The 26,917-nt window shown below is 47.7% G+C and overlaps 1 protein-coding gene across 2 annotated transcripts; it reads left to right on the top strand.

The window, feature by feature from the left end:
• The first annotated feature begins 981 nt into the window (after nucleotides 1-981).
• gcn1 (GCN1 activator of EIF2AK4) lies at nucleotides 982-26,274 on the top strand. 2 transcript variants are annotated; one of them, XM_010876307.4, is made up of 57 exons: nucleotides 982-1,111; nucleotides 1,832-1,934; nucleotides 2,199-2,262; nucleotides 2,527-2,658; nucleotides 3,488-3,596; nucleotides 3,721-3,819; nucleotides 4,033-4,167; nucleotides 4,987-5,055; nucleotides 5,191-5,299; nucleotides 5,390-5,464; nucleotides 5,545-5,673; nucleotides 5,764-5,814; nucleotides 5,907-6,005; nucleotides 6,087-6,260; nucleotides 6,365-6,517; nucleotides 6,636-6,728; nucleotides 6,815-6,890; nucleotides 6,994-7,153; nucleotides 7,261-7,450; nucleotides 7,678-7,802; nucleotides 7,986-8,164; nucleotides 8,395-8,488; nucleotides 8,860-8,973; nucleotides 9,064-9,262; nucleotides 9,539-9,691; nucleotides 11,074-11,255; nucleotides 11,375-11,455; nucleotides 11,937-12,080; nucleotides 12,180-12,304; nucleotides 12,395-12,584; nucleotides 13,158-13,228; nucleotides 13,323-13,488; nucleotides 13,618-13,812; nucleotides 13,949-14,195; nucleotides 14,273-14,394; nucleotides 14,529-14,643; nucleotides 14,799-14,978; nucleotides 15,106-15,326; nucleotides 15,439-15,507; nucleotides 15,593-15,928; nucleotides 16,005-16,147; nucleotides 16,251-16,368; nucleotides 16,486-16,701; nucleotides 16,806-16,970; nucleotides 17,102-17,263; nucleotides 17,426-17,518; nucleotides 17,624-17,767; nucleotides 17,939-18,208; nucleotides 18,368-18,481; nucleotides 18,573-18,803; nucleotides 18,934-19,127; nucleotides 19,227-19,341; nucleotides 19,666-19,762; nucleotides 20,075-20,223; nucleotides 20,375-20,485; nucleotides 25,717-25,938; nucleotides 26,066-26,274. In XM_010876307.4, exons 1-57 carry the CDS (start codon nucleotides 1,082-1,084, stop codon nucleotides 26,189-26,191), a joined length of 8,028 nt encoding a protein of 2,675 aa, XP_010874609.2. In that variant the 5' UTR covers nucleotides 982-1,081; the 3' UTR covers nucleotides 26,192-26,274. The 2 variants fall into 2 exon arrangements, with proteins under 2 accessions (XP_010874609.2, XP_010874610.2); XM_010876308.5 differs by lacking the exon at nucleotides 982-1,111 and adding an exon at nucleotides 1,127-1,214.
• Nucleotides 26,275-26,917: the final 643 nt, after the last annotated feature.

Genomic DNA, 26,917 nt, shown 5'->3' with positions numbered 1-26,917 from the left:
TTGTGGTCATGTTGTCTTTTGTAGATCAGATTGTTCAGTTGAGGAAAAATCTATGTTTACAGGATTTGCTTGTATAATGTTAGGTCAACAGCAAATTCAGAAAAGGCCTACCTATACATATTTGCCACCACAGTCCTACAATTCATGTTTTTAATTGACAAGTAATATGTCAGCAAGTCAGGGTTCTTGCTAGCAAATCCTGCTAACATTGATTCCAACTCAAGAATAGAACACCAACTAATTGAAAGGCTTGGCTCCAGTCCAATGCAATACACAGCCCTTGGCTTTTGAGGGTTGGTGGGTTTATTGGGGTCTTAACTTTTACTGAGTAAAAATTGGGAAATACACCAATCAAAACTCTGCCTCTAGCTGAATCTAGATATACTGTATTGATACCATAAATCTGTGTTCACAACTCATATTTTATTTATTCAAAATATATCTGAAATAAATAAACACTAAATTGTTTTCCTTCTTGGAGGTGGGTGCCTCTAAACCAGGGGTGGGCAAACTAAGGCCCATGGGCTAAATCCGGCCTGCGAGGCAATTCCATCCGGTCCGCAGTAGGTAATAAAATAGTTCGGAGGGAAGGTAAAACATAACTCCCAGGCCAATTCTTTAACATCTGAATCTGAATTTTACTTATTTAGCCATTATAATGACTTACTGTATAAATGTTTTAATCATTACCCTTTTCTGGACCGCAAATCATTTATGATTAACAAATTAAATGTGGCCCCCTATTTAATTACAAAACCCTGATGTGGCTCCCAATTCAAAATATTTGGCCTCCCCTGCTCCAAACCAACTGTCATTGAAAAAGAACCCCTAAAATTCGAGTGGATCTGTAGAGGTTATGATTGCAGCTCTGCAAAGATGCTACAGTTTCAAAATATCCAGGGCCGGTTTCGAATAAAGCCTAGTTCAACAGAAAACTCCATTTAGTTTTTTTTTGTAGTCCTAGACTAAGCTTCTGTGTCTGCGAAACCTGCCCGGAATGTCTGTAGTTCATCCCTGTATTCCACGTGGGGAACAGCCGTGTCATGAACCGGAAATGGCAAATACAAGTTCTTCCTAGTTCATGACCGGCAAGATGGCAGCAGACACGCAGGTTTGTTTCGCTGATGTTTAAAATGGTGCTGAATCCTTGTCGGGAATGTGTTAAACAAATACTGATGGTAACGAAGACGTGATATGGAATAATGCATTTAGAGGTTGTCTTACTCTACTTTTCCAGTTTCCAATAATTTTTAACATTCTATCCAGCTGGCGTAGCTAGCTAGCTAACTTACCTATGGCAGCTGGCTTGAACTGCAGGCAGAGTGCACGTACTGGTTAACATAGCTGTATAGGTGGCGTAAAGATAGTAACTAGCTAGCTACTTAGGCAACTAGTTATACGTGGCTAGCTAACTGTTCTTGCTATTATTCACGTTCCCTACCTGTTAGACCAAATATGTTGATTGAGACAAATCGAAATGCCAGCTGTTGTGGGTCAGCAGTTTTTAGCCAGTTTGGCTAATTTCGCAGTTAGCGAACGAACAACACATGCAACTTTTCATGAAGTTGGCAACAACCAGTCTTTGTATGATTTTGTTTGCCATGTAGTTGTGTGAACTGACTGATAAGATTTGTCAAATGTCAGAATAACATTTTGTCAGTCAGAAGTTTTCCAAATAAAATGGTCTGATCAGTTTCTGCCGTACGGTATCTTAATCTTGATCCATTTATTTAAACTTTTTTTACTAGTTTAAATTCAATTCATTTTTACTATCCCAGTGACACACATTGTCACACTGTTGTCTTTACATATTCTGTGTGTATTGTACCAGGTTTCAGACGCACTGAAGAGATTTGCTGTGAAAGTGACCACAGCCAGTGTAAGAGAGCGCCGGGAGATCCTTGGGGAGTTGGAGGTGTGTATCAGTGGCAAAGGTGAGTAGATGGACGTCCTAACCTGCATTCTAGACATAGAGTTGTACTGTAAAAGTACACTTTATTCTACAATTAATTGCGGTTGGATTGAAGAAATTGTATATTTACAGATTTTTGACATTCCCTCATAATTCCACCACCGCCCAATTAAATTATGGACGGATGGACTGACAGACCCCCATTCATTTGGCATGATGGGTTTATTTTCTGCTCTCTCCCTGGTGTTAGTGGTTGACAATGATGTGTGTCTGTTGTTCTTTATAGAGCTACCGGAGCCGGCCATCAAAGGGCTGTGTAAGCTCTTCTGTCTTACTCCACACAGATACAGGTATGTGCCCCCAGTTAGCCTACTGGTGTTCTGGAGCTCTGAAAAGGTTTTTGCCGCGTCATATATATTTTTCTTCCAACACTGTCTTTGCTGATAGCTATTTCATTGAGGAAAATGTACCTAATATTTCCTGGGATTTGTGGTGTTCCCACTTCTTTAAAGTGAACACACAACTTGTAGGTTGCTCTAGTTAAGATTGTCAGCTAGATGACTACTATTTTTTTATTCTGTGTGTTAACTAATACATTTAAATGTTTTCTCTAGGGATGCTGCATCTAGGCGAGCCCTCCTCTCCGTCATTAGCCTCCTGGCCAAGTCTCAACCCGACATCCTAGCAACCAGCCTCCTCCACTGCCTTCTCAACTGTGGCGTCATCAGCAAGAATGGGGCACCCAGGTAGGACGTGGGATTCTCTTCATTTATTATCATCAGCAAGAACGGGGCGCCCAGATATGATGTGGGATCCTATTCATTTATTTTAATTTGACCATCAATTAACCCTTAAAGTCAGTTTAGTGTAATTGCAAGAGGATGTGAAAACCAATACAAATTAATTAATGGGGGGGACCAATACAGATTATTTTCAGCTGGTTCATGGCTCAAATAGCAGCTAGGTTAGTTTGTGTTTGAAGAAGTGAGTGAGAACTGAGAAGAAAGATGGCTTAAGGAAGTGTTGGATTTAGGAGTGACCAGTATGAGAACTACCACAGGTTCCTATTGGAGTAGCAGCTGTTGAGTGGGCTCCTGTAGAGGAGGGGTTTACATACGAGGACTTGGTGGGAACCAGTCAGTTGGGTGTTGTATGTAGTGACATTTCGTTCTCTGACACTCTCTGGTGTAGCACTTCTACCAATGTAGCCTTTAGCCAATAAGAAATCTATAAAAATCCTGGAGCGATAAGCAATGATTTAATCAGCTAAATAAACCGACCAATCACCTCCCACAACACGGTAACCCACATGTTTTGTGCACTCAAGAGCTACATTGTTGTTGTAGGACTGTTGTCTGAGCTTACAGGGCAGCTAAGCTGTTTCAAGACCACTGACTCAGAGGCATAACTAGGCTGTTTTTCATTATGTTTAGTGTTGTAGTCGTATTCGCTGGGAGTTTGAAGTGGCTAAATGCTATGTGTGCTATCCTATATTAGCTCACAGTGCTACATTGGTCAGATTTGCTGAATTTCTTTTTCCCTCTGTGTATTTGCTGTTTGTTCTGGGGATGTCAGTAAGAGCACTGGCTCGGCTGCCTTCAGCGGGCTGTCCTGGACCTGCCTGCTGGTTCGCTCTGTGTTCTCCACTCCAGAGAAAAGAGAGGGCCCTGTCTGGAAGAAAATGGTAATGGAACGCGGAAGCTGACGCTGCTTAGAGGCCTTGCTTTTGGCATTTGTTGCCGACATTTGATTTGTTTCACGAGGGACTTTTCTGCATCCACCCATCCATGCTTCTCTTTGTGTGACAGGTGGAGGTTCAGAGTTTGTTGTTGGCAGAGGTGGTGGGTGGGGCACAAGCAACAGCTTTGAAGTCAACCCTGAAGAACCTGAGCCACTTGTGGAAGGAGGTGAGGGGAGTTGAGGGTTGGCATTGTAATTGAAGACTGTTGGAATATTTGCGCATTTCACTGTATCCACTGTAATATTGGTCATTATGTGATTGTGTGAAATTAAAGTCATTTTCTATATTCAAATGATTTTCCAGGCCCCACCTAAAATGTAATGTGGAGGCCGAACCCTGCTCTATTGGATCTTCATTTTGTCTGTTCTGTTTTTTCCAGAACCCTGGCCTTGCCGATCAATACATAAGCACCCTGTTAAGTCTGGAGCAGAACTCAAGCTCATTGGTTCTTCTGGCAGTATGTCTGGACTTCTGCACAACTCACAAAGATATAGCCACTGTAGAGAAACACAAGGTGAGTCTGGTTTTATTTGAATTAATGTAGAAGAAAGCTTTTTTTTATGTTTGTATATTTCCATCTCCACTCAGTAGCCAGTTTATTAGGTACACATCTAGTTCCTGGCCAGGCGTCAAATGCTCCACGTGGATGTTAACACAATGGCACCACATAGGACAGTGGGAGATGGAGTCTGGGAACTCCCCTTTCCATCTTTTTCCAAACATTCTCTGTTTGGTTGAGGTCTGGGGACTGGGAATTGGGCTGGGCCTTTAAGTCCATAGAACTCACTGTCTTGTTCCTGTGACTGACTCTTGGCGGGCTGACTCTTGGCGGGCTGACTCTTGGCGGGCTGACTCTTGGCGGGCTGACTCTTGGCGGGCTGACTCTTGGCGGGCTGACTCTTGGCGGGCTGACTCTTGGCGGGCTGACTCTTGGCGGGCTGACTCTTGGCGGGCTGACTCTTGGCGGGCTGACTCTTGGCGGGCTGACTCTTGGCGGGCTGACTCTTGGCGGGCTGACTCTTGGCGGGCTGACTCTTGGCGGGCTGACTCTTGGCGGGCTGACTCTTGGCGGGCTGACTCTTGGCGGGCTGTTTTTCTTTCTCTCACCATTCTGTCTGTGAGAAGCCCCGGTGGACGGCCATGAAACCACCAATCATACGCCTTTCTGTATATTATTATGCTGAGTCCAACATTAACTGAATGCCTGTATGCCTGTTTATATAGTAAGCCATGGTCAAATGACTGACCGTCAAAGGGGAAATCTACTTAATATGCGGTCTATTGAGCATTTGTAAGTAATAAGGATAGTGTAACCATGTTTTTTGTGTTTCAGAGTGCCCTGTTAGACCTTTATGTAAAGACGGTCCTCATGAGCAAGACCAGACCACACCAACACATCCTGGTGAGTGGAGCCGGACCGGACCCACCCTGACAGAACCAAATACTGGGGTCATGACCACCGTGGTCACACCATGTAGTCAGATATATTTCCGGCATCCGTGCCGACAGTTCGTAATGGCTTCCATGTCCTCTGCAGGAAAAGAGTGGCTCCCTGCTGCGCCACGTCTCCCACTCTGAGTTCAGGGACCTGGTCCTCCCGGCCGTGCAGAAGGCCATGCTTCGCAGCCCAGAGAACGCCCTGCAGAGTGAGGAACCCTAGCTCCCCTCGTAACCCTAAACCGTCCCCGGTTTCCCCGTCCCGTCTTACTCCTGATGTCCGTTCCTTTCTCTTTCAGCCGTCTCATGCCTGCTGGCCTCGGTGACTCTAGACCTCAGTCAGTACGCCATGGACATCGGGAAAGGCATTGCCAGTAAGTGTGGACGTTTATCTGGACATTAAAGCCTGTGGGTGTGGGAGTGTGTGCCTGATTGCCCGTGCTGCCTGTTTCAGGCCAGCTGAAGGCCAACAACCCCCAGCTGATGGAACAGGCCGTGCAGGCCATGCAGAACCTGGTGCAGCAGTGTAGCGACCCCAGCGCTGTGCAAGACGTTGTCACGCACCTCTTCAGCATCCTGGGAGGCAAGGAGCGCACGCACACAACACGCCGCCGGGAAAACGCTTCAGCGGCCACGCTGGCGTAACACCACTAACCGAGCCGTGTTTTTGCAGGGTCCGAGGGGAAGCTGACTGTGGTCGCCCAGAAGATCACCGTGCTGTCGGGTAACGTCTGGCCTCCCTCCGTCAGTAACTCAGCGCGTCGCCTCGGCGACAGCTGTCATTTAACCACGCTTTTTTTGTCTGGTTCCGGCCAGGTATCGGCAGCTGCAGCCACCACGCCGCGTCGGGCACCTCCAGCCAAACTCTCAGCTCCGCCGTGGCAGTGCTCTTCATTCCTTATCTCCAACAGGAAGGTAATGGCCAGTGCCCGTCCGTCCTGTCCCTGGCGTTCAAGCGCCCTGTCCCTTGCGTTCATGTCTGTTTGTGTCCGACAGTGCACGAGGGGACCCTGGTCCACGCTGTGTCCGTGCTGTCTCAGTGGACTGGCCGGCTGACCGTGGAGGTCCCCAAGGCCCTGCTGGACTGGTTGAAGAAGGCCTTCACCCTCAAGGCCTCCACCTCCGCTGTCCGTCACGCCTACCTGCAGGCCATGCTAGGGGCGTTCAAAGGTCGGTCGGGTCAGCAAAACCTCATGTATTATTCCCTTCTCCTACGTGCTTCGAGTCCGTCGGGCTTAATTCGGGAGTGTCATAGTCCCCTCTTGCCTTTCCAGGTGACACTCTGGGCCAGGCATCTGACCTCGTGCCTCTCCTCCTCCAGACGGTGGAGAAGGCAGCCACCCAGAACTCCCAGCTCTCCCTACTGTCAGAGGCTGTGGCTGCCGCTGTCCTTCTGAGTCGGCTGTCTCTGCTGCAGAACCAGACAGGTGAGGGAATACAGGATCGTGACCCATTACAGGGTTAACGAAGGCCTGGATGTTTGGTACCATTAAGGGGCAATGTTCTGGGTATGGAGACTAAACTAGGAAGGTGTGTTTACTGCAGAGGCCAAATATGCTGGGTTCTGGACCCTGATCCTGGATGAGAAGAAACCCTTATTCACTACAGAGAAGTTCCTCTGTCAGGCCAGTGAGGAAGGTGAGGAATAAGAAAGCTACAGTACAGACCGTTGAGTGTGAAGACATGGGATGATGTTTAGTGGTAAATGTTGTCTTCTACTCCAGCCCTGTGTACAGTGATACAGCTGTGCGAGAGACTTTTCCTCGATCAATCCCACAGACTCACCAATGGAAAATCACAGTGAGCTGATGGTTTTACTCAGTCTCTTTGACTTTGATTATGCATGTTTTCCGAAGCCATTTCCATCTGCAGCAGTCCTGTTAAGTATTGACTCTCCTGGTAGGATGTACCACCGCGCCACTGTGGCGGTGCTGCTGTCTCGTAGCTGGCGTGTGCGGAAGCGGGCACAGCAGACTGTGAGGAAGCTGCTCTCCTCCCTGGGTGGCTCCAGCTTGGCCCACGGCCTTCTGGGAGAACTCAGAGTGGTCATCAACAAACATAAGGTATGCTGTGTGTTTAGTTGGTTTTGAGGCAAGACAACTGGTCAGGTGTTTTCGGTGTGATATGAACGGCTATTGTATCTCTGTCTTATGCTGAACTGCCTCCCCAGGTGCTGCCTCAGGAGGTGCTGCTGGCAGAGTCAGGGGAGTTGTCTGAGGCGGGCAAGGCCTACACTCCTCCTCGTATCCTGTTGGAGGCGCTGAATGTGGTGTGCTCCGTGGCCGCCCAGTGGAACGACCCAACCGAGGCGGACAAGATGGCCATGGAGATGATCATCGTGTCTCACCATCCCTCCATAGGTCTGTTGGTATCAGCCATTGTTTCCCCGAGTGACACACTGTTTCAGTACCGACTCCAGGAAAATAGAAGAATGTACTGCTTCAATATGGAGGCACCCTGTCCATGCTCTCTCAGAGGCCATAATGGGATTGATATAGTAAAATGTGGTCTATCTCTGTCAGGGGTGTAAAGTCACTACTACTGTAGGACTGACATGTTCTCCTCACACTCCTCTCCTCTGATGCAGTTGAAGCTCGACCTGGTATCTGGCCTCAGCTGCTGTCCAGCATGAACATTAATGCCAACGAGTTCATTGACAAAAACCTGAATGACATTCTACCACGGCTGCTGGAGGCCAACGCTGACAATGAGGTTGCGTCAATATTTATACATACACATCCTTATCAGAGGGACAGATTACAAAGCAAATGCATACCCACACACCCAGCCAATGTCTACGCCCCACTCCCTGTGATTGGATGAGACAAACCTATAGACCGGCTTTTCCAGTTCCCTCATTGGTTGACTGATTTCCGGTCCTCTTGTTTTATCCAGGCTGTAAGGAATGCGGTTGGGGCCTTATCCGGCCTCTCGCCCGTCAAGCTGTTGCCCCGGGTGATGGGGAATGTGACGCAGTCGCTGTCCAACTCGGCGCTCCTGCAGGTCACCAGACAGGAGTATGCCATCATGCTCACCCCTGAGGGAGAACTGTATGACAAGAGCATCATCCAGAGGTAGGACACTAACACGCTGTGTATAACCACTGGTCTGACACTGGAGACAGCCAGGGCACTTCTCAGTATTTCAAAGACTGGTTACAAGGATTTTTGTGTTGCTTTCATTTTGTACAGGGCCTTTTTCTGGTTTATTGGACAGGAAAGTGAGGAGATCCTTGTATTGTCTTTGCTGGATTTGAATTTGAGGGATTGTTTCAACATATTACTTCCTCCCTTGTCTTGTGCAGTGCCCAGCAGGAGAGCACTAAGAAGGCCAACATGAAGAGGGAGAACAAGGCCTACTCCTATAAGGAACAGATCATTGAACTGGAGCTGCAGGAGGTCAGACTTGCTATCTCGTCCACTGTTATATTGGCTATTAAGCTGGGCGCCAACACCACCCCATGATTAGCAGTGCCCATCTTTTCAAACTGGGGCCCCACAGTTCATTTCCCATTTTCTGTCAATCAAATGTAACATAAAAGCAGTACAACCTGTGGTAAGAAGATGATGGTCTTTTCCGTAGCCTGCGGGCTGAACATGGCACTGTCTGTATGTCCGCCTCTACGACTGTCCATAGGTCCTACCAGGTGGATGGCCATTGATAACGCTACGTTCTGGGCCTGCGTGGAGGTGTGGGAGGTGCATTAAACTACAAGGGCCGGGCCTGCCTAGAGCTGTCCTCAAATGACCTGGGACCTTGTCTGTTTTAGGAGATAAAGAGGAAGAAAGGCATCAAAGACGAGGTGCAGCTCACCAGCAAACAGAAGGAGATGATGCAAGCCCAGCTGGAGAAGGAGTCGTCCATCCGAAAGAGACTCCAAGGGGTGCGGCAGGGAGATTGACCTCTAGGCTTCGGGGGTGGGAGGATGTTTGTGTTGTTTGGGTCTTGACTCTTGTGTGATTTCGGTTCGCAGTTGGACATGGAGCTGCAGAGCGCGGTGGGTCTCCTGGATGCTCTGTTGATTCAGAAGCCTCCCCACATCTCTTGGCACCTCCCAGGAGTCCTGCAGGCCCTCCTACCCCTCCTCCACTCCCCGCTGGCCGCCCCACGCGTGCATCAGACCTTCCTGGCCATAGGGACCTGCCTGATGCCCACAGAGCTGCGTTACCTCGGTACCGAAAATGTTTAGCAGAAATGTACATCCAAAGCAGAGACGGATGTACAGTTTGAGGAGCGTAGTCACACGTCCCTCCTCTGTCCATTCAGCATCACGTGTCTGATGGGACGGTGTCAGTGAAATTAACATGATTGAATCTGCATAGTTAAAATGAAACTGTGGGGTTACAGTGTCTGTCCAGTGTTCTCTGATGTGTGTATGGGAGTGTTGGGTAATATGGAATGAATGTTTGTCTCACTACCTCCTGGTGTGTTCATTGTCCTCTCCACAGCTGTGCTGGTGGGCCAGGTCACACTACGCCTGATGAAACCTGAGTGTAATTTGGACCCGGCCTGGGGACAGGAGGATCTGGACACAGCCACCCAGCGGACTGTAGGGCTGCTCCACATGCACACTGTCCCACACAGAGAGGCCAGGACTGGGGGTGAGACACACAAACACTGTCCCACACACACTGTCCTACACACAGAGAGAGGCCAGGACCGGGGGTGACATACACAAACACTGTCTCCCACACACACTGTCCTACACACAGAGAGAGGCCAGGACTGGGGGTGAGACACACAAACACTGTCCCACACACACTGTCCTACACACAGAGAGAGGCCAGGACCGGGGGTGACATACACAAACACTGTCTCCCACACACACTGTCCTACACACAGAGAGAGGCCAGGACTGGGGGTGAGACACACAAACACTGTCCCACACAGAGAGGCCAGGACTGGGGGTGAGACACACACACACTGTCCCACACAGAGAGAGGCCAGGACTGGGGGTGAGACACACAAACACTGTCCCACACAGAGAGGCCAGGACTGGGGGTGAGACACACACACACTGTCCCACACAGAGAGAGGCCAGGACTGGGGGTGAGACACACACACTGTCCCACACAGAGAGAGGCCAGGACTGGGGGTGAGACACACACTGTCCCACACAGAGAGAGGCCAGGACTGGGGGTGAGACACACACACTGTCCCACACAGAGAGAGGCCAGGACTGGGGGTGAGACACACACACTGTCCCACACAGAGAGAGGCCAGGACTGGGGGTGAGACACACACACTGTCCCACACAGAGAGAGGCCAGGACTGGGGGTGAGACACACAAACACTGTCCCACACAGAGAGAGGCCAGGACTGGGGGTGAGACACACCCAATGCAATATTGGTGGAAAACATCTAACTAAATACTGACAACCCTCAAGGTTATTTAGTCTTTTTATTATATTTTTTTTGTTTGTTTCAGTTATTGGACCTGCTTTACTAGTTGGTATAACATTTCTATAGGAATATATATATATTTTAATGTAATACAACAAGCTACATTGTCATAACCACTTACAGTTAAAGTTTTTACCACAGATAATAAAACACAATGGACCGGCTTCAGAAACATTAAGCCTAGTCTAGGACTATAAAAACAAGCTCTATAGAGTTTTCTATTGAACTTTTTTATTTTGTCCTAGACAATGCATCATCCAGGTCCACGAAACCCACGCATTAATACACATGCTAGATTTAAATTTAAAAGAAATCTCCTGGGTCCTTGTGCTCCTAAAAAGTCTGCCAAAAGCTCAAGCCCATTATCATACCCATATTCTTGTCCCAAAAATATACGTTTTAGAATATAACATTTCAGTATAGTAAATTTTTGTTAAACAGGTTGGCAAATTCCTATGATTTGATTCCACTACGTCATCTAGTAAATATTTTTCCTGTGTATCGTTTGTTTCACACTGCCTCCATCCAGGACATGGGCATTGTTGATGTAATTCCTGTTGATGCTGTCGTCCTGTTTCAGACATGGCTCCCCTCTCCGCCCCAGCCTTCTCCTTCTGTTTCCCCCTGCTCAACATCATCCTCAGGAACTCCTCCGACAGCACTGACGACACTGAGAACATGATGGTCCGTGCACTGCAGGTCATCAATGTGCACGCTCAACTCCGTGCCGAGGTCGACACCACAGATGTACTCATCGATGAGGTAAGAGTTGATCATCTTTCAGAGATACGGGACATTTCATCTGTTATTTATGTTCTTGTCGTTTTTTTATGGTCGGCCATCATATGCCTTTCCCTGCTCCTGTGTGTCTTGTATTTAAGAATGGTCCTGAGCTGTTACCTCGTCACAGTATTCTTCTACTCCTGACCAGAGTCATCGCCACTGCTTCACCCAGACTACAGGTACACACACCTTTTCTTCCACTGCATTTACACACTAGCCCTAACCAGTCAAGTTGTCACTCAAATGTACTGTGTGCGTGCTTGCATGTTTTTTAGTTCTAACTATACTCAAGGGGTCCAAATGTTCCCATGAGTATAGTAAAGCCAGAATCATTTGACTCATGGGGACCTTTTGCCAGTCCCCATGAGGTAAGTCTATATCTGGCTCAGGGTTTAGGGTCAAACTTACAATTCATTTTGGAGTTTGAGAATTGGGGTTTCTTTAAGGTCCAGTCCTTGTTGGTTAAGGTTAGGCATTACATCTAGGTAAAGTTTAGGCATATATTTTACTTTATTGAGGTAAGGTTTAGGGTTACATTAGGGTTTGGGCAAGCTTTAGGTTTAAGATTTTAGGGAAAGGGAGCATGCAATTTGTATTTTATAGCCATACATACCTGTGTGTGTGTGTGTGTGTGTGTGTGTGTGTGTGTGTGTTCTCCAGGTGCTGGCCTCCCAGTGTCTGACGGCAGTGTGTGCCAGCGCGGGAGGAGAGAAGGGCTGTGCTCTGGCGGATCAGAATGAGATCGACGTCCTGCTGGAGGCTCTGCTCTCCCCCTGCTTCTCTGTCAGAGACGCTGCTCTCCGGGTGAGACGGGCAGGCGTGTTAGTGGTCTGTGCCTTGCGCTGAACCGTTGGATGTGTGTTAACCTCCTCTCTGTGTGTCTGCATGTCTCTCTCCGTCCAGGGACTGTTGGAGATGGAAATGGCTCTGCCTACAGAAAGCACCGATCCCAGTGGCCTGAGTGTCCTCCGTCGGCTGTGGGTGTCCAGGTTTGACGTGGAGGAGGAGGGCAGGACCCTGGCTAAGAGGTGAGTGGGCCCCTCTCCCTGACCCGTTGCGTAACGTTCCCTCGGGTCCCGTCGCTCGGCTGCTGACTCAACCCTCTTCCCTTCCCCCAGGCTGTGGGATGCTCTGTGCCTGGAGCTGGTTCCTGAGCTGTGCTGTCTGCTCATTGGGGATGTGACCCACCATGAGGAGGCTGTGCGTTCTGCCGGGGCGGAGGCCTTGTCCAGCGCAATCAATCAGTACCGGGACCAGGCCCCTACCGTCCTGGGCCAGCTCAATGAGCTCTACCATGAGAAACTCTACGTGAGTCATCTGTGTCCCTCCTGCCTTGGGTTACCAACAGGCTTCCAGTCACGATCATTTGAATGAAAAACTATTCATTCTTTTAGTTGAGATTGAGGTTCTCATTTATCTTATTATATTTGCACTGGTAGGAAAATTGGTACCTCGAACAGCTAGTTGTAGCCAAATGGTGAAAGAATTGGTAAATGTATGCACACATGGTGCTTTACTAATTCACTGTTCTCCATTATGGCAACCATCCTTCTAACAGCTGTATGGGCTAATGGGCTACATGAACATGACCAGTTACATTGCCTTCAGAAAATATTCAGACCCCACATTTTGTGTTTTGGACTATAATTACTATTATAGAATTTTTTTCCTGCTAGCAATCTACTCACTACCCCATTATAACAAAACCAAAACACGTTTATAGAAATTTGTGCCAACTGGAAATAAAACTGATTTGAAGACCCATTTTCAGACCCTTTGACATGAGAGTCCAACTCCATTCATTTAAATGAGTTTATTAGTTCATCTGATTGTTAATCCTTACAAGACCCGCAATGACCTGATGTGAAACGGTTTCCACAGAGACCCCCTCCTGTCCTGGATGCTTTAGGGCGTGTCATCTCGGAACAAGCACCTGACCAATGGGAAGCCAGGTAACACCCCACTCCGCCTCTACACACAGTAACATGCTCGTTCCACTGTAAACTGAAGGTAATAACGATGATGGTTTTGTGTGGGTGTCTTCAGGTGTGGCATCGCCCTGGCTCTGAACAAGCTGTCTCAGTATCTGGATGAGCCCCAGGTCACCCCTCTCTTCCTGTTCTTTGTTCCTGACGCCCTGAATGACCGTCACCCTGAGGTGCGGCGCTGCATGCTGGATGCTGCCCTCTCTGCCCTCAACACACATGGAAAGGTACCCCCACTGTCTGTCTCCTCCATGCTAACACGCTGAGCTCCTGTCACCCCGTGCTATGGCTTCTTTCTCAATGGACTCCTACCGTTTTTGTGGCCTTTAAGCACCACATCGTCTGTTGTGTTCTAGGAAAACGTGAGCTCCCTGCTCCCGGTGTTTGAGGAGTTTCTAAAGGACGCCCCCCAGGACGCCAGCTACGACTCGGTCCGCCAGAGTGTGGTCATCCTAATGGGATCTCTGGCTAAACATCTGGACAAGAGTGACCCTAAGGTCAAACCCATCGTGGCCAAGCTCATCACAGCTCTCTCCACCCCCTCACAGCAGGTACTGGAACCCTGTGATTGTTCTCCATACTTTTCATCCAGGCTTCTTTAACATAGGCAGTGACCTTTCACTCTGACAGGTGGGCCTCAGCAGGTGCTAAACGTGGCCCTATCGGTGTCGTTCCTCCCTCTCCCAGGTCCAGGAGTCCGTCGCCAGCTGTCTACCCCCCTTGGTCCCTGCCATAAAGGAGGATGCTGGGGGAATGGCGAGGAAGCTCCTCCAGCTCCTCCTGGAGAGTGACAAGTATGCCGAGAGGAAGGGTGCTGCCTACGGCCTGGCCGGCCTGGTCAAAGGCCTGGGCATCCTGGCCCTGAAGCAGCAGGACATCATGAGCACGTTGACCGACGCCATCCAGGACAAGAAGAACTTCAGACGCAGAGAGGGTCAGCACCTCATCGCTGTTTGCTTGGTTTCGGCGATGGTTTAGTTTGTGTTTTTCTGACTGTCTTGTCTTTTCCAGGGGCTTTGTTTGCCTTTGAGATGCTGTGTAACATGCTGGGGAAGCTGTTTGAGCCCTACGTGGTCCATGTGCTTCCTCACCTCCTCCTCTGCTTCGGGGACGGGAACCAGTATGTCAGAGAGGTCGGTCAGGACTCCCGCTTCCCATCACACTTCCACTTTCTTACGCACTTCTCACCCAGCGCCACATTTCCACCTAAGAGTTGTCCCGTTCACTTCCTGTGCCTGCCCTGACCTCTCTCCGTGCCGCGTCCCAGGCGGCAGATGACTGTGCCAAGGCGGTGATGAGGAACCTGAGTGCCCACGGGGTGAAGCTGGTGCTGCCCTCCCTGCTGGTGGCTCTGGAGGAGGAGTCCTGGAGGACCAAAGCGGGTGAGGGCCCACACACTGCATCATGTGCCTTTTCAGGGAGCCGTCCTATGTTATCCCAGATGAAGGCATTCAGAAGTCCCCAGAGACTAATCAAATCCCTTCCTTTGCACTGCTCCCAATTGTTCTCTGCCTCTCCCCCATCCCATCTCTTCCAGGTTCTGTGGAGCTCCTGGGTGCCATGGCCTACTGTGCCCCTAAGCAGCTGTCCTCCTGCCTGCCCAGCATCGTGCCCAAGCTGACCGAGGTGCTGACCGACTCCCATGTCAAAGTGCAGAATGCCGGCCAGCAGGCCTTACGACAGATCGGCTCTGTCATCCGCAACCCTGAGATCCTGGGTGAGGGGCCCCGCTTTGACATTTAGAACGTAGAACATCTGGTTACGTCAGAATAATCACGTACGGCTGCACGGTTAATACCCATGGGGGTTTTCGGATAGTTAACAAGTGTTCCCGTACCCCTCAGCCATCACCCCCATCCTGCTGGATGCCCTCACTGAACCCTCCCGGAAGACCCAGAACTGCCTGCAGACCCTGTTGGACACCAAGTTCGTCCACTTCATCGACGCTCCCTCCTTGGCCCTCATCATGCCCATCGTCCAGAGGGCCTTCCAGGACCGCTCCACTGACACCCGCAAGATGGCCGCTCAGATCATCGGCAACATGTATTCGCTCACTGACCAGAAGGTAGCCCGCGGTGCCGAGGTTGAGGCGTACAACACGTCACTGTTGGATGATCTCGGAACAATCGTCCCTTCTGTAACGTGTTCCTAACGGTCGACGTGTGTGTGTGTTGCAGGACTTGTCTCCATACCTGCCCAGTGTTATTCCTGGACTCAAAGCCTCTTTGCTGGACCCCGTGCCTGAGGTATGAGCCTGCTCCTAAAAGCTCAGCAAACACCCGGTTGATGCGTTTTGGTTCCCTGACGGTGCTCCTCCTCTTCCTCTCCCAGGTGCGTACGGTGTCGGCCAAGGCCCTGGGCGCCATGGTGAAGGGCATGGGCGAGTCCTGCTTCGACGACCTCCTACCCTGGCTCATGGAGACCCTGGCGTCCGAGCAGAGCTCCGTGGACCGCTCCGGTGCTGCACAAGGCCTGGCTGAGGTGATGGCCGGCCTGGGGGTGGAGAAGCTGGACAAGCTGATGCCGGACGTGGTGCAAACCGCCAGCAAGGTGGACATCGCCTCCCACGTCCGCGACGGCTACATCATGATGTTCATCTACCTGCCCCTCACCTTCGGGGATCGGTTCACCCCCTATGTCGGCCCCATCATCCCCTGCATTCTCAAGGTAGGGGGCGCCCTCCGTTCACCCCTGATCTCCTCCTCTCTGTTGTGAGCGCCACTCACTCCGCTCTTCACCTCAGGCTCTGGCCGATGAGAACGAGTATGTGAGAGACACCGCTCTGCGAGCGGGCCAGCGCATCATCAGCATGTACGCCGAGACCGCCATCGCCCTGCTGCTGCCCGAGCTGGAACAGGGCCTGTTTGACGACCTTTGGAGGATCAGGTCGGACCTCCACCCGTCATCCGTCTTACCCCGTTTGGGTGTCATGCAGTCTGTTGGCCGTGACGATAACATGACTGAGCCCCCTGTCCTCTCTGGTCCACAGGTTCAGCTCTGTGCAGCTGCTGGGAGACCTGCTCTTCCACATCTCCGGAGTCTCCGGCAAGATGACCACCGAGACCGCCTCCGAGGACGACAACTTTGGCACGGCGCAGTCCAACAAAGTATTTACACAACTATATCAGATTTTCCTGTGGAGACGGTGGTTTATGTGGAGGTGCATGGCCTAAGGGACGTAAAGAAAGTGGCGTTGGGCTGAGCTCTCATCCTTCTCTCCCCAGGCTATCATCGGGGCCCTGGGCGGAGAGAGGCGTAACCGCGTCCTGTCTGGCCTATACATGGGCCGCTCTGACACCCAGCTGGTGGTGCGCCAGGCCTCCCTGCACGTGTGGAAGATCGTGGTGTCCAACACGCCACGCACCCTCCGGGAGATCCTGCCCACCCTCTTCAGTCTGCTGCTGGGCTTCCTGGCCTCCGACTGCCCCGACAAGAGAACGGTAACTACCGGGGAATTAGCACATGGGACTTCCTCTCGTCTCGTGTTTCACATTTTGTCTGAAACTGAGTGTCTTCGGAGCGTGACCTCCCCCTGTGCTCCCAGATCGCTGCCAGGACCCTTGGAGACCTGGTCCGTAAACTGGGAGAGAAGATCCTCCCGGAGATCATCCCCATCCTGGAGGAGGGTCTGCGCTCAGACAAGAGTGATGAGAGGCAGGGCGTGTGCATCGGCCTGAGTGAGATCATGAAGTCCACCAGCCGGGACGCGGTCAGTACCTCCTCAGACTGGGCCTGCTCACTCTGTCCTCCCTCAGTTCACCTGAGAGCCACAGGACGTATCCACAGCAGCGGGTAGATCTGGGTTGTTGCTAGGTGATGTGACTTTGTCTATGTAACCAGGTGCTGATATTCTCGGAGTCCCTGGTCCCCACGGTGCGGAAGGCACTCTGTGACCCCCTGGAAGAGGTACGAGAAGCCGCAGCTAAAACCTTCGAGCAGCTCCATGCCACCATCGGCCACCAGGCGCTGGACGACATCCTGCCTGCCCTGCTCAAACAGCTGGTGAGACAGGAAGCTACAGGCGAACCCTCACACACATAAACACTATTGTGATCCTTCTGTATAGCAGGGCTTCCTAAACCACCCTTCACGCCCCCTGGACACCTCATGCTTTTTCAAACTAGCATGTCTGCCAATAAGTCTGATGAATGTTTGTCCATGTAGGATGACGAGGAGACTGCCGAGTTTGCTTTGGACGGTCTGAAACAGGTGATGGCGGTGAAGAGTCGCTCGGTGCTGCCCTACCTGGTTCCCAAGGTAACCTATCCCGGCATTAAACAGACCACCAACCGTTAGATTTCTGTACCATGCCGATGCTCAGCGTACAGTGTGATTTTAATGTGAGTGCTGTCCTCCTTTCAGCTGACTGCTCCTCCTGTGAACACGCGTGTGCTGGCCTTCCTGTCTGCCGTGGCTGGAGATGCTCTGACCCGACACCTAGGGGTCATCCTGCCCGCCCTGTACTCCTCTCTCAAGGACAAGCTTGGAACAGAGGAGGGACAACAGGTACGTTATTCAGGATTACAAGAGGATGGTTTATTGTCCGTGTTGACGGTTTATATTGCAGTCAAGGCAGTGGTGTCTGTGCACTCGTCTCCAATGGATAACGATGAGCGTAGTTCTTACAGAGCGCCAGGTGTCACTTGGTGATGATCGTATAACCCCTGACCTCTCTAGGAGCTCGCCAGCTGCCAGGCTGTGATCCTCTCCGTGGAAGACGACGTGGGTCAGCGTATCATCATCGAGGACCTCCTGGAGGCCACCAGGTCACCGGACGCTGGTCTCAGGCAGGCGGCCGCCACCATCCTCAACGGGTACTTCTCCCGTACCCGCCTGGACTACAGTGCCCACACGCGCAGCCTCCTGTCGGGTCTCATCCGCCTGCTCAACGACTCCAACCCCGAGGTCCTGGTGCAGAGCTGGGACGCCATCAACTCCATCACCAAGGCAAGGGTTAGGGAAGGAGATTGTCAGGGTTTATTCTGCAGGTGTTATGGTACTGGACACAGAACTGATTCAGCTAGGTCACTAAAGGCAAATGGGTAGACTAGTTAAGCAACATGGTTTGTATCCGTGCCGAGTTAAACTGTTGTTTAATTTGTGTAGAAACTGGACGCTGGCAGTCAACTGGCAATGATTGACGACTTACACAAAGACATCCGGTCAGTGGCTTCAGAGGTCAAGGGTCAGCATCTGCCTGGGTTCTGTCTCCCCAAAAAGGTGAGTGTCTAATCCTGATCACCCTATGCTGTGCCCCCGACGGGGGGCGGATGGCGGACGGCTTTTGATGGATGTTATTTCTCTTCTCCAGGGGGTGACCTGCATTCTGCCAGTGCTGAGGGAGGGGGTGTTGACGGGCAGCCCGGAACAGAAGGAGGAGGCGGCCAAAGCCCTGGGAGGAGTCATTAAGCTGACCTCCGCCGAGGCTCTACGACCCTCCGTGGTCAACATCACCGGACCGCTCATCCGTATCCTCGGGGACCGCTTCGCCTGGACCGTGAAGACGGCTCTGCTGGAGACACTCACCCTGCTGCTGGCGAAGGTCAGTGTCTGCTGAAAGGGTGTCGGACTAATGAAGTTACTGAATGAAATGAAGAACAAATGTCCCTTCCTGTGGAAATGCTTTTTAATGTGATTTGAACTGGTCCTGCCCGTCTCTGCCCTCTCTCCAGGTGGGCATAGCCCTGAAGCCTTTCCTGCCACAGCTCCAGACCACCTTCCTGAAGGCTCTGCAGGACTCCAGCCGGGCAGTCAGGCTGAGGGCGGCTGAGGCCCTGGGCCAACTGGTGTCCATCCACAGCAAGGTGGATCCCCTGTTTACAGAGCAGCTCTCTGCTATCCGCACAGCGGAGGACTCCGGAGTCAGGTAGGAAACCCAGAAGTCTTTCACACTGACAAAACCAAACAGAGTCATTCTGACTGAATCATCCCTCTCTGAGCCTAGTGTTCTGCTCTCTTGTTTCAGAGAGACCATGCTGCAAGCCTTACGTTTCGTAATACAGGGAGCAGGGTCAAAGGTTGACCCGGCCATAAGGAAGAACATCACTACCACATTGCTGAGCATGCTGGGTCATGATGAGGTATTTCTATGAGCTGCTACATTGACTTGAGCATGTATGAATGCAGCAGATGTGTTAGTCTGACAACTGATCTTCCATCTCAGGTTCTCTATTAGTGGTAATGATTAGAATTGAGGACAGAACAATTCCAGTTGATCCCGCTGGCTTAGTGTGTCTTCAGGTTTAAGTACTGAATCTGGCAAATGTTGGGATCCATGTGACAGGATCTTTCAGGTGCCTTGTTAAGTTTCACATCAGATCAGACTTCCTACTTGGCTTCCGCTAGTCTAGCAGGAAGTGGTTTCACGGCGTCCCCATCTGAAGTCTTTGTCTGTGCGTGTGTAGGATGCTACGCGCATGTCCTCAGCTGGTTGCGTAGGAGAGCTGTGTGCCTTTCTGTCTGAAGAGGAGTTGAGAAGTGTGTTGCTTCAGCACATCCTGGGTAAGATCTTAGACCACATGCCACCCTGTACCACAAGCATCCACTTTTCAAAAATGAAACATGATTTCTCAATCAGGAAAAGGAAAGGGCTTAAAACAATTAAGCCCTTTATGTACCTCCCCTGAGATCTGGATAATATTTTAATATCTTGTATGTCCAGTTTCCTGGTTAACGCAATCACTACTCTTCAGTATTAGCTAGCATGCTAATACTACATGCATTCTAGCAGAACCCAAACTTTACTCTAGTAAGGAGACTAACATTTTACATGGAAATATGTGTGATGTAGTAACGAGGTCCCTTCTCTTATAGCTGACATCTCCGGTGTGGACTGGATGGTGAGGCACGGTCGCAGTATGGCTTTGGCCATTGCAGTCAAGTCTGCCCCTGAAAGTCTGTGTGGGGAGGAGTACAGTTCAACTGTAGTGGAGGCCATCCTGGCCAGTGCCACTGCAGACAGGGTACGAATCAACAACATTGGTTCCCATCTAAGGCTGTAACCCTCCCCGGAGTTTACTCATTCCATTCAGCCGTACTCTAGAAGGATTGGCTTTTTAAACTCCTTATTCCCACTTTCTGGATAAACACTAACCTATCTTATCTCCCACCCAGATCCCCATAGCCACTAGTGGAATCCGAGCCATGGGCTACCTAATGAGGCATCAGCTCAGAACCAAGGGAGGAAGTGGATGTCCGCAGCGGATCATCACACAGTTTGTCAAGGTGAGGCAGGGTACTTTCTAAGGTGCTCCTTTACGCCTTTTTATACCATTTACAAATTGAAGATTTCTTTTGAGCACTGAAAATATAACTTGTGAATGAGTATGGACGTTATTGTTAGGTAACTAGAAATTTATATTTTCTGGAGTAACTTTGGTGTGATTGATTTTTGGATGTGAGATAGTAGTGGTAGTGACAGCAGTATTCAAGTTTGTAGTAATAATCATTTGGTTTTGAATTAACATAAGGCTATTTGTTATAGTAACCAACTTTGGTGTGTTTTTGCCGGACCGCATAAGCGGAGCCGGCTAGAAAGAGCGAATGTCTGTTATGGACTGAGTGACTGACTGACTACCCCTTATTAAACAGCGTAGTGGTTAGAGACAAGGGTTCTGGAACAACATGTCCCGCATTCGCCTCCTGTAACAGTCAAAGCGCATTATGCCTGAGGTTCAGGACAGAAAAAACTTCGCTGGCTACAACTTTACATAGCTATGTAATAGGAAGCCTAAAATAAAACGGTTCTGGTGGATATTAGGATTTGTTCAGGATTGACACACTTTGCTGGCTTAACGATTCTCTCGTCTTTTCACTTGACAAAAAGGTCAGTTATCATTAGTGATGGCCATTCGAGGCTCCATTACCGTTCTTGTAGCAGCAGGATATTATGCTAGCAGTGCTAACTCAGATTATTTTTCATTGAACTATATAAGTTAATATAGTTAACAATCTAGTCTGTACATTTTATGTTTGATGTCTGTTCCAATGTTATTCTTGTCTGTTCTTTTTCAGACTAGATTAACTATTTTGCCTTATACATTTCAATTATGGGTTTTATTGTGATAAAGTAAATCTGAGCTCTGCCAGCATAATATCCTGCTGCTAAAATAATGCGAATGAAGCCTTGAATGGCGATCACTAGTTATCGTCACCTATGTTGATAGATACTGTATCTACGTCATTCCCAAATAGCTAATTAGCTGTTCAGGATAAACATAAACCTTGCTGGCTACACGATTCTCTTGTATTTTTACTTGACGAAAATGTCCATTATTGTCACCTATATTGATACAGTAGTTATTGTATCCATGTCATTCACGAATGGCTAATAAGGTGTTAAAACGGACAGTGGCAAAAGCCATAAAGTTCATAGATGCTATTTGTGGTGGAGGTTAACTTAGTAAGAAACGTTGCTCAGTTTAACACAATATAATGGTGCCTAGCAACATATTACTTGCTAATAAGCTTTTAAAACGGCCAGTGGCAAAACTCATACAGTTCATAGATGCTATTTGTGGTGGAGGTTAACTTAGTAAGAAACGTTGCTCAGTTTAACACAATATAATGGTGCCTAGCAACATATTACTTGCTAATAAGCTTTTAAAACGGCCAGTGGCAAAACTCATACAGTTCATAGATACTATTTGTGGTGGAGGTAAACATAATAAGAAACGTTACTCAGTTTAATGCTAGTTAATGGTGTCTAACAAAATATTCATACTTATAATATGATGAAATTAAATAATATGATGCGAAGAGGCAATACTAAAGCCTTGCATGTGTGCATTTTGATGGCATAGTGGTTATCAACAATGCCTTTCACGCGGGCGACTAGGGTTCGATTCTCAAGAGGGCAGCATTGGGTCTAAATGAATTTGAGCTACTTTAGAAGCACTTGTTGTGCCCTCAACTGTTATGTAACACTGTAAATACATTTGTTAAAATAAAAGCTAAAATGCAATACAATTCATTTGGGGAATATTAGGTTTCTATTCTAAATTATGTAATAGAAATAATTTCCTACTGAATACTGTGAATGTTTTTCACACTAGTGGCTTGTGTAGCTTGTCATAATCACAAAACCCATAGATTAAATTCCTGCAAGAGCCTCCTTGTGGTGAGTTGTTAGGATATAGCTGGCTAATCAATGAAAGATGGCTTTAAAATTGTGTAGACAAAAATAAACATTATTTTTGTCAGCACCATATTGACAGGCTTGTTGTTCAGGTAATATTCTGAATAGAGTTAGTTTTGCATGTATATAATAAATAATTTATATGGGTAAGAAAATTTGCATCTTCGGGGACACCATTTTTACCTGCCTTATGCCACCTCACCCTGGGCCTCTGTTCTCATAGCTGACGTACAGCAAACCACTCGCCAACACGCCATACACACGTCGGCCGTCAGTACAGTTGAAACTGAGGTTAATGTGTGAAGAACACACTGGTTTCTTTCATACCTCTCAGACGCCCCTTCCTATTGTTTCTCATGGCTGTGTCTCACTGATTAAATTTAACATCCCTGGTTAAGATGTTCACACCCCTATTTTCATTGTTCTTGAGGTATAGTTAAATGTACTGTGTTCCAAATCAGAATTATTAATAAATACGGTTCATCAGAGGTTTTCATTTTGATTTGTTGATGCCTGTGTCAAATCTAAAAGCTGTTCATAGTGAGCTGAGCTAAATGTGACGGCTGATAACTGAGCCCACCATGTCATATCCAATAGATCCAACCTGATGGATTTAATTTTGACACATGCTAGTATGTGTATCTATGGTGTGGTTTGTGTAAATCAAAGACTTGCATCACTAAGAGGAACTAAATTGGAGTCATGGTTGGTAGCTATTTGAGGCCTTTGTGTTTTGGTGATTGCGCAATCACTTAAATGGCAAGGTAGCCAGTTTGGCTAATTTTCTCTGGCTTTGTAAAGACTGCAGTCTGACAGGAGCCCTGTTCCCACTTTTGAAGGTGGTCTTTTCAAAGCAGTTTTTTGAGAGCTCGTTAGCTAGCTAGTCTTTCTAAGACTGAGGAACAATTGTGGTTTCTGATTAATCCTGATTACAAGAAAAGCTGGACATCATTATGAATTCTCGATAATTCTATGGTATGATTTGGTATGTGATAGTTTTGTTGGTTGTTTTGGGACACTTAAACATTCCAAGAAGTTCACGGGCTGACAAAGCCTGGGCTGAGTGTGCTGTTAATACTGGCCCTGTGACCCACATCACAAATCTAACATTACTGGGGTAACTATGGAAAGCGCTTTTGGACTGTTGCATCATAAACCCAAAACATATCAATTTCCTTGACAATTATTGTCCAATTCTAGGTGTCTGTGTCCATCTCATAATTTGTGCTGGTGTAAGAGAGCAGTCTTGATGCTAGGCTTCCGCTCTTAGTGTCTGTCAACATGAAGACCAAATTGACGACACTATGAGGCTGAGAAATTTGAGGTAAAACCTTAGGCTTGACCGAAAATAGCCTGGGAGATCAGGAACAATGTTAGGTAGGCGTGGATGTGACAGCCACTACCATCCACAGAAGACTTCTCCAGTGGAACTACAGAGCTAGACTGCAAGGTGAAAACTAGTTGGCCTCAAAAACATGACAGCCAGGTTACAATTTACTAAAAGTACCTAAAGAGCCTGGAGAGTTCTGCAAAAGGTTTTGTGGACAGATAACGCAAAGGCTAAAGTGGATTAACCTGATAAATTCTGTAGTGATGTCTTTATGTAATGATAGCAGCAGAAATAATTCTGAAGTTACCAGAAACCTCTTGTTTGTTGAAGTACAACCAAATTACTGGACTCAGTGCTCTGCACATCATATGGCAAGACAGTGACCCCAAAAACACTACCATTGAAACAAGGAGTTTTTTGACCAGCCAAGTGAATCTCCAGATTTAAATCCATTTGAAGATGGCTTTCATTTTCACCACCATCATCAGAACACCAAATGAGGGAATATATTTGGGAAGAATGGTGTTCCATCCCTCCAGTAGAGTTCCATGGATTCATAGAATCTATGCCAAGGTGCATTGAAGCAGTTAAGGTGGTACGTGTGGACCAACATCTTACGGAGACACTGTTGGTCTTTCCCATGTTTATAGCCTTCTACTCATCTGGTTATGTCAAGTCTACTGTCACATTTGGAAGAAATACAGGAAGTCTTTGATTTTTGGAAGTTCTAGTTAATACTAAATTAAACATTTTGTAATTCTCAAGCAAATGTTGTTAAAATCCTGTTAAAGATAACTAGGTTTCCTTTTTCCCCCCGAGTGCCCTCAAAATCAACCACATAACCTTATTACAGTAGTTTTTTTTTTTATTCTTAAACCAGTACCATTTTAGAGCTGTGTTTTAAGCTGTAATAGTAGACAATTCTAGCATTTACTTTGCTAAGTACATTTACACATACTAAGTAGGTGACTTGGTGTAGTGATGCTGCTAGTGGTAGACAATCTACTGTATGACTACAAATATACTTCGACAGTAACACTTTTTTTCAGCACTTTGGATTTTAAATGATACTGTGACTAAGTAGTTTGTGTGCAGACTCGTCTTTAATTTGGTATTTTCATCCATATCGGATGAACACGTGTGTCTTGTACATAGTCTCCCGTTGGAATGAAGTCTAATGGACAGATGAAATGTTAAACTATACCAGACTGATGGAAACTGGAATGTGTAGAGAAAATATGGAGCTGTCTAGAATCCAAAGATCGATCCCAAGCCATACTACTGCCTCTGTGAAAACTGTTCCTCATGCAGCAGAAAATGAGATACATCGACCCCTAACACTGTGACCCCTAACACTGCCAACAAGTGATTTTTCAGGGTTTGTTGAGGTCAAGAACTTCTGAATACAATTGAACATGCCTTTCACATGCTAAAGACCTGGGTGAAGGCAAACAGGCTCTGAAACCTGCAGGAAATGATTTCTGCAGTACATGCCTAGCAGAGCATCACCAGGGAAATACCCATGGTTCAAGAGCACATTCAAGAGCACTTCGCATTTAAGTCCATTGACATTTTAGGCACATTTTTAAACAGTTATAGTTTCAAATGTAAATTATATTAAATAGCTTCATTGGTACAAGCATACTTCCAGACAGGTTTGCTGATTTTAACTTTTAAATGGCTTTTCTACATGTTATACATTAGTTTAACAGTAATGTAGTCCCTTTGCAAATGAAATGCACTGGAATTTGTGCAAATATGGTTGTAGTGTCAAACATATTTGTGGTATCAAGGTCTCTTTCAAGCATCCTGCCTGACAGTCCGCATACAGTCTTCTAGTTCTGGTGTCATTTATGGCCGTACTGGTGGCGTTGATTTAAATGAAGAACTATAATAACTATGAAGGATTTAAAAAGTTGTGCTTGAATCCAATGACTGTGCCCCTCTGAGGATTTATCATTAACTTATCCTGTACTGTTTTCCCTCTAGTGTCTTCAGAACCAGTCCAGTGACATCCGGTTGGTGTCAGAGCGGGTTCTGTGGTGGGTGTTTAAGGAGGAGACCACACCCTCCCTGGAACCCACACTCATCAAGCCTCTGGTGAAGAGCCTACTGGACAATACCAAGGACAAAAACACGAGCGTGAGAGCCCAGAGCGAACACACCATCATCAGCCTGCTGCGACTACGCCAGGGAGAGGAGACCATGCAGGTCAATGATAAACCTTAACTATTTAATGCTGTCTAAATTACAAACTTATTACAAATAAGATCATACCTGGCCCAATCAATTTAAGTTGTGAAGTTGTTTAACTGGTGATGTTATAATGTTCTTTCAGAGCGTTAGTGCCATCCTTGACTCTGCTAGCAATGATCTGCTTTCTGACTGTCACCGCCGCTCCCTGAAGAAGATATCCAGCCTTCCGGACTCTAATGAAGAGATTGACGACACCATCCTCACGTGATGGGACAGAACGAACCCGGCTTGACAACTTCATAATGTTGTTCATGTACTTAAATAAGACCTCCATAATAATCAAGAAACACACACACACACACACGGTCCCCATTAATTTCATGTTATCCATGGATCAAGAAAGTCCAAACCCACTCAGTTTCCTTTATATATCCCTATCTTGACAATTATTTTCACTTCCTTGTTTTTGTGGCTTAATAAACAAGCATTTATCTCATGAAGTGCAGGTAAATATGAATTTATTTCACAAAGTTCAGGTAAATGTTGCCAATTTTGTGCCAATTCTTTTTGGACATAGTTGTGTATTTAATGTCCCTTTACTTTTTAGAATGTATTTGAAGCATCAGTGACAACAGTGAAACAAAGCAGTATTTAAATTTTTTCTGCTTTCCCTGAGTTTTAACCCTCGTGTGTGTGAGAATTTTGTGGTGAAAGCAACCAGTTATCTTTATCATAAAGTTGATATTCTTATCAATAATACGGTTGTAAAAAGAAATCAAATAAAAAAAATGATTTGAAAATGGTTTTGACAGTCTAAATTTACTGTAAAACGTTTTAACAAACATTGCGGAAACGTATCCAACGTAAGTGACACTAAATGTACATGATTTGTTGTTTTGTGATGTGAAGTATTTTTTTTGTGAAGTTATGAGAACTAGTGCCTGTCATACACACGCGACTCGATGTGCGTTTTATGGATGCAGTTGGGCTGAAC

The sequence above is a fragment of the Esox lucius genome, chromosome 13 (genome assembly GCF_011004845.1).
Source record: "Esox lucius isolate fEsoLuc1 chromosome 13, fEsoLuc1.pri, whole genome shotgun sequence".
Taxonomy (NCBI): Eukaryota; Metazoa; Chordata; class Actinopteri; order Esociformes; family Esocidae; genus Esox; species Esox lucius.
Note: the sequence above shows the minus strand (reverse complement) of the source record. Positions and strands in the feature narration are given on the sequence as shown.

Coding starts and splice junctions, on each gene's coding strand:
- gcn1 (XM_010876307.4), top strand. CDS start 1,082: ATGACCGGCAAGATGGCAGCAGACACGCAG. Junction 14,644..14,798: donor GTCCTGGAGGACCAAAGCGG/GTGAGGGCCCAC, acceptor CATCTCTTCCAG/GTTCTGTGGAGCTCCTGGGT. Junction 17,768..17,938: donor GAACAGAGGAGGGACAACAG/GTACGTTATTCA, acceptor TGACCTCTCTAG/GAGCTCGCCAGCTGCCAGGC.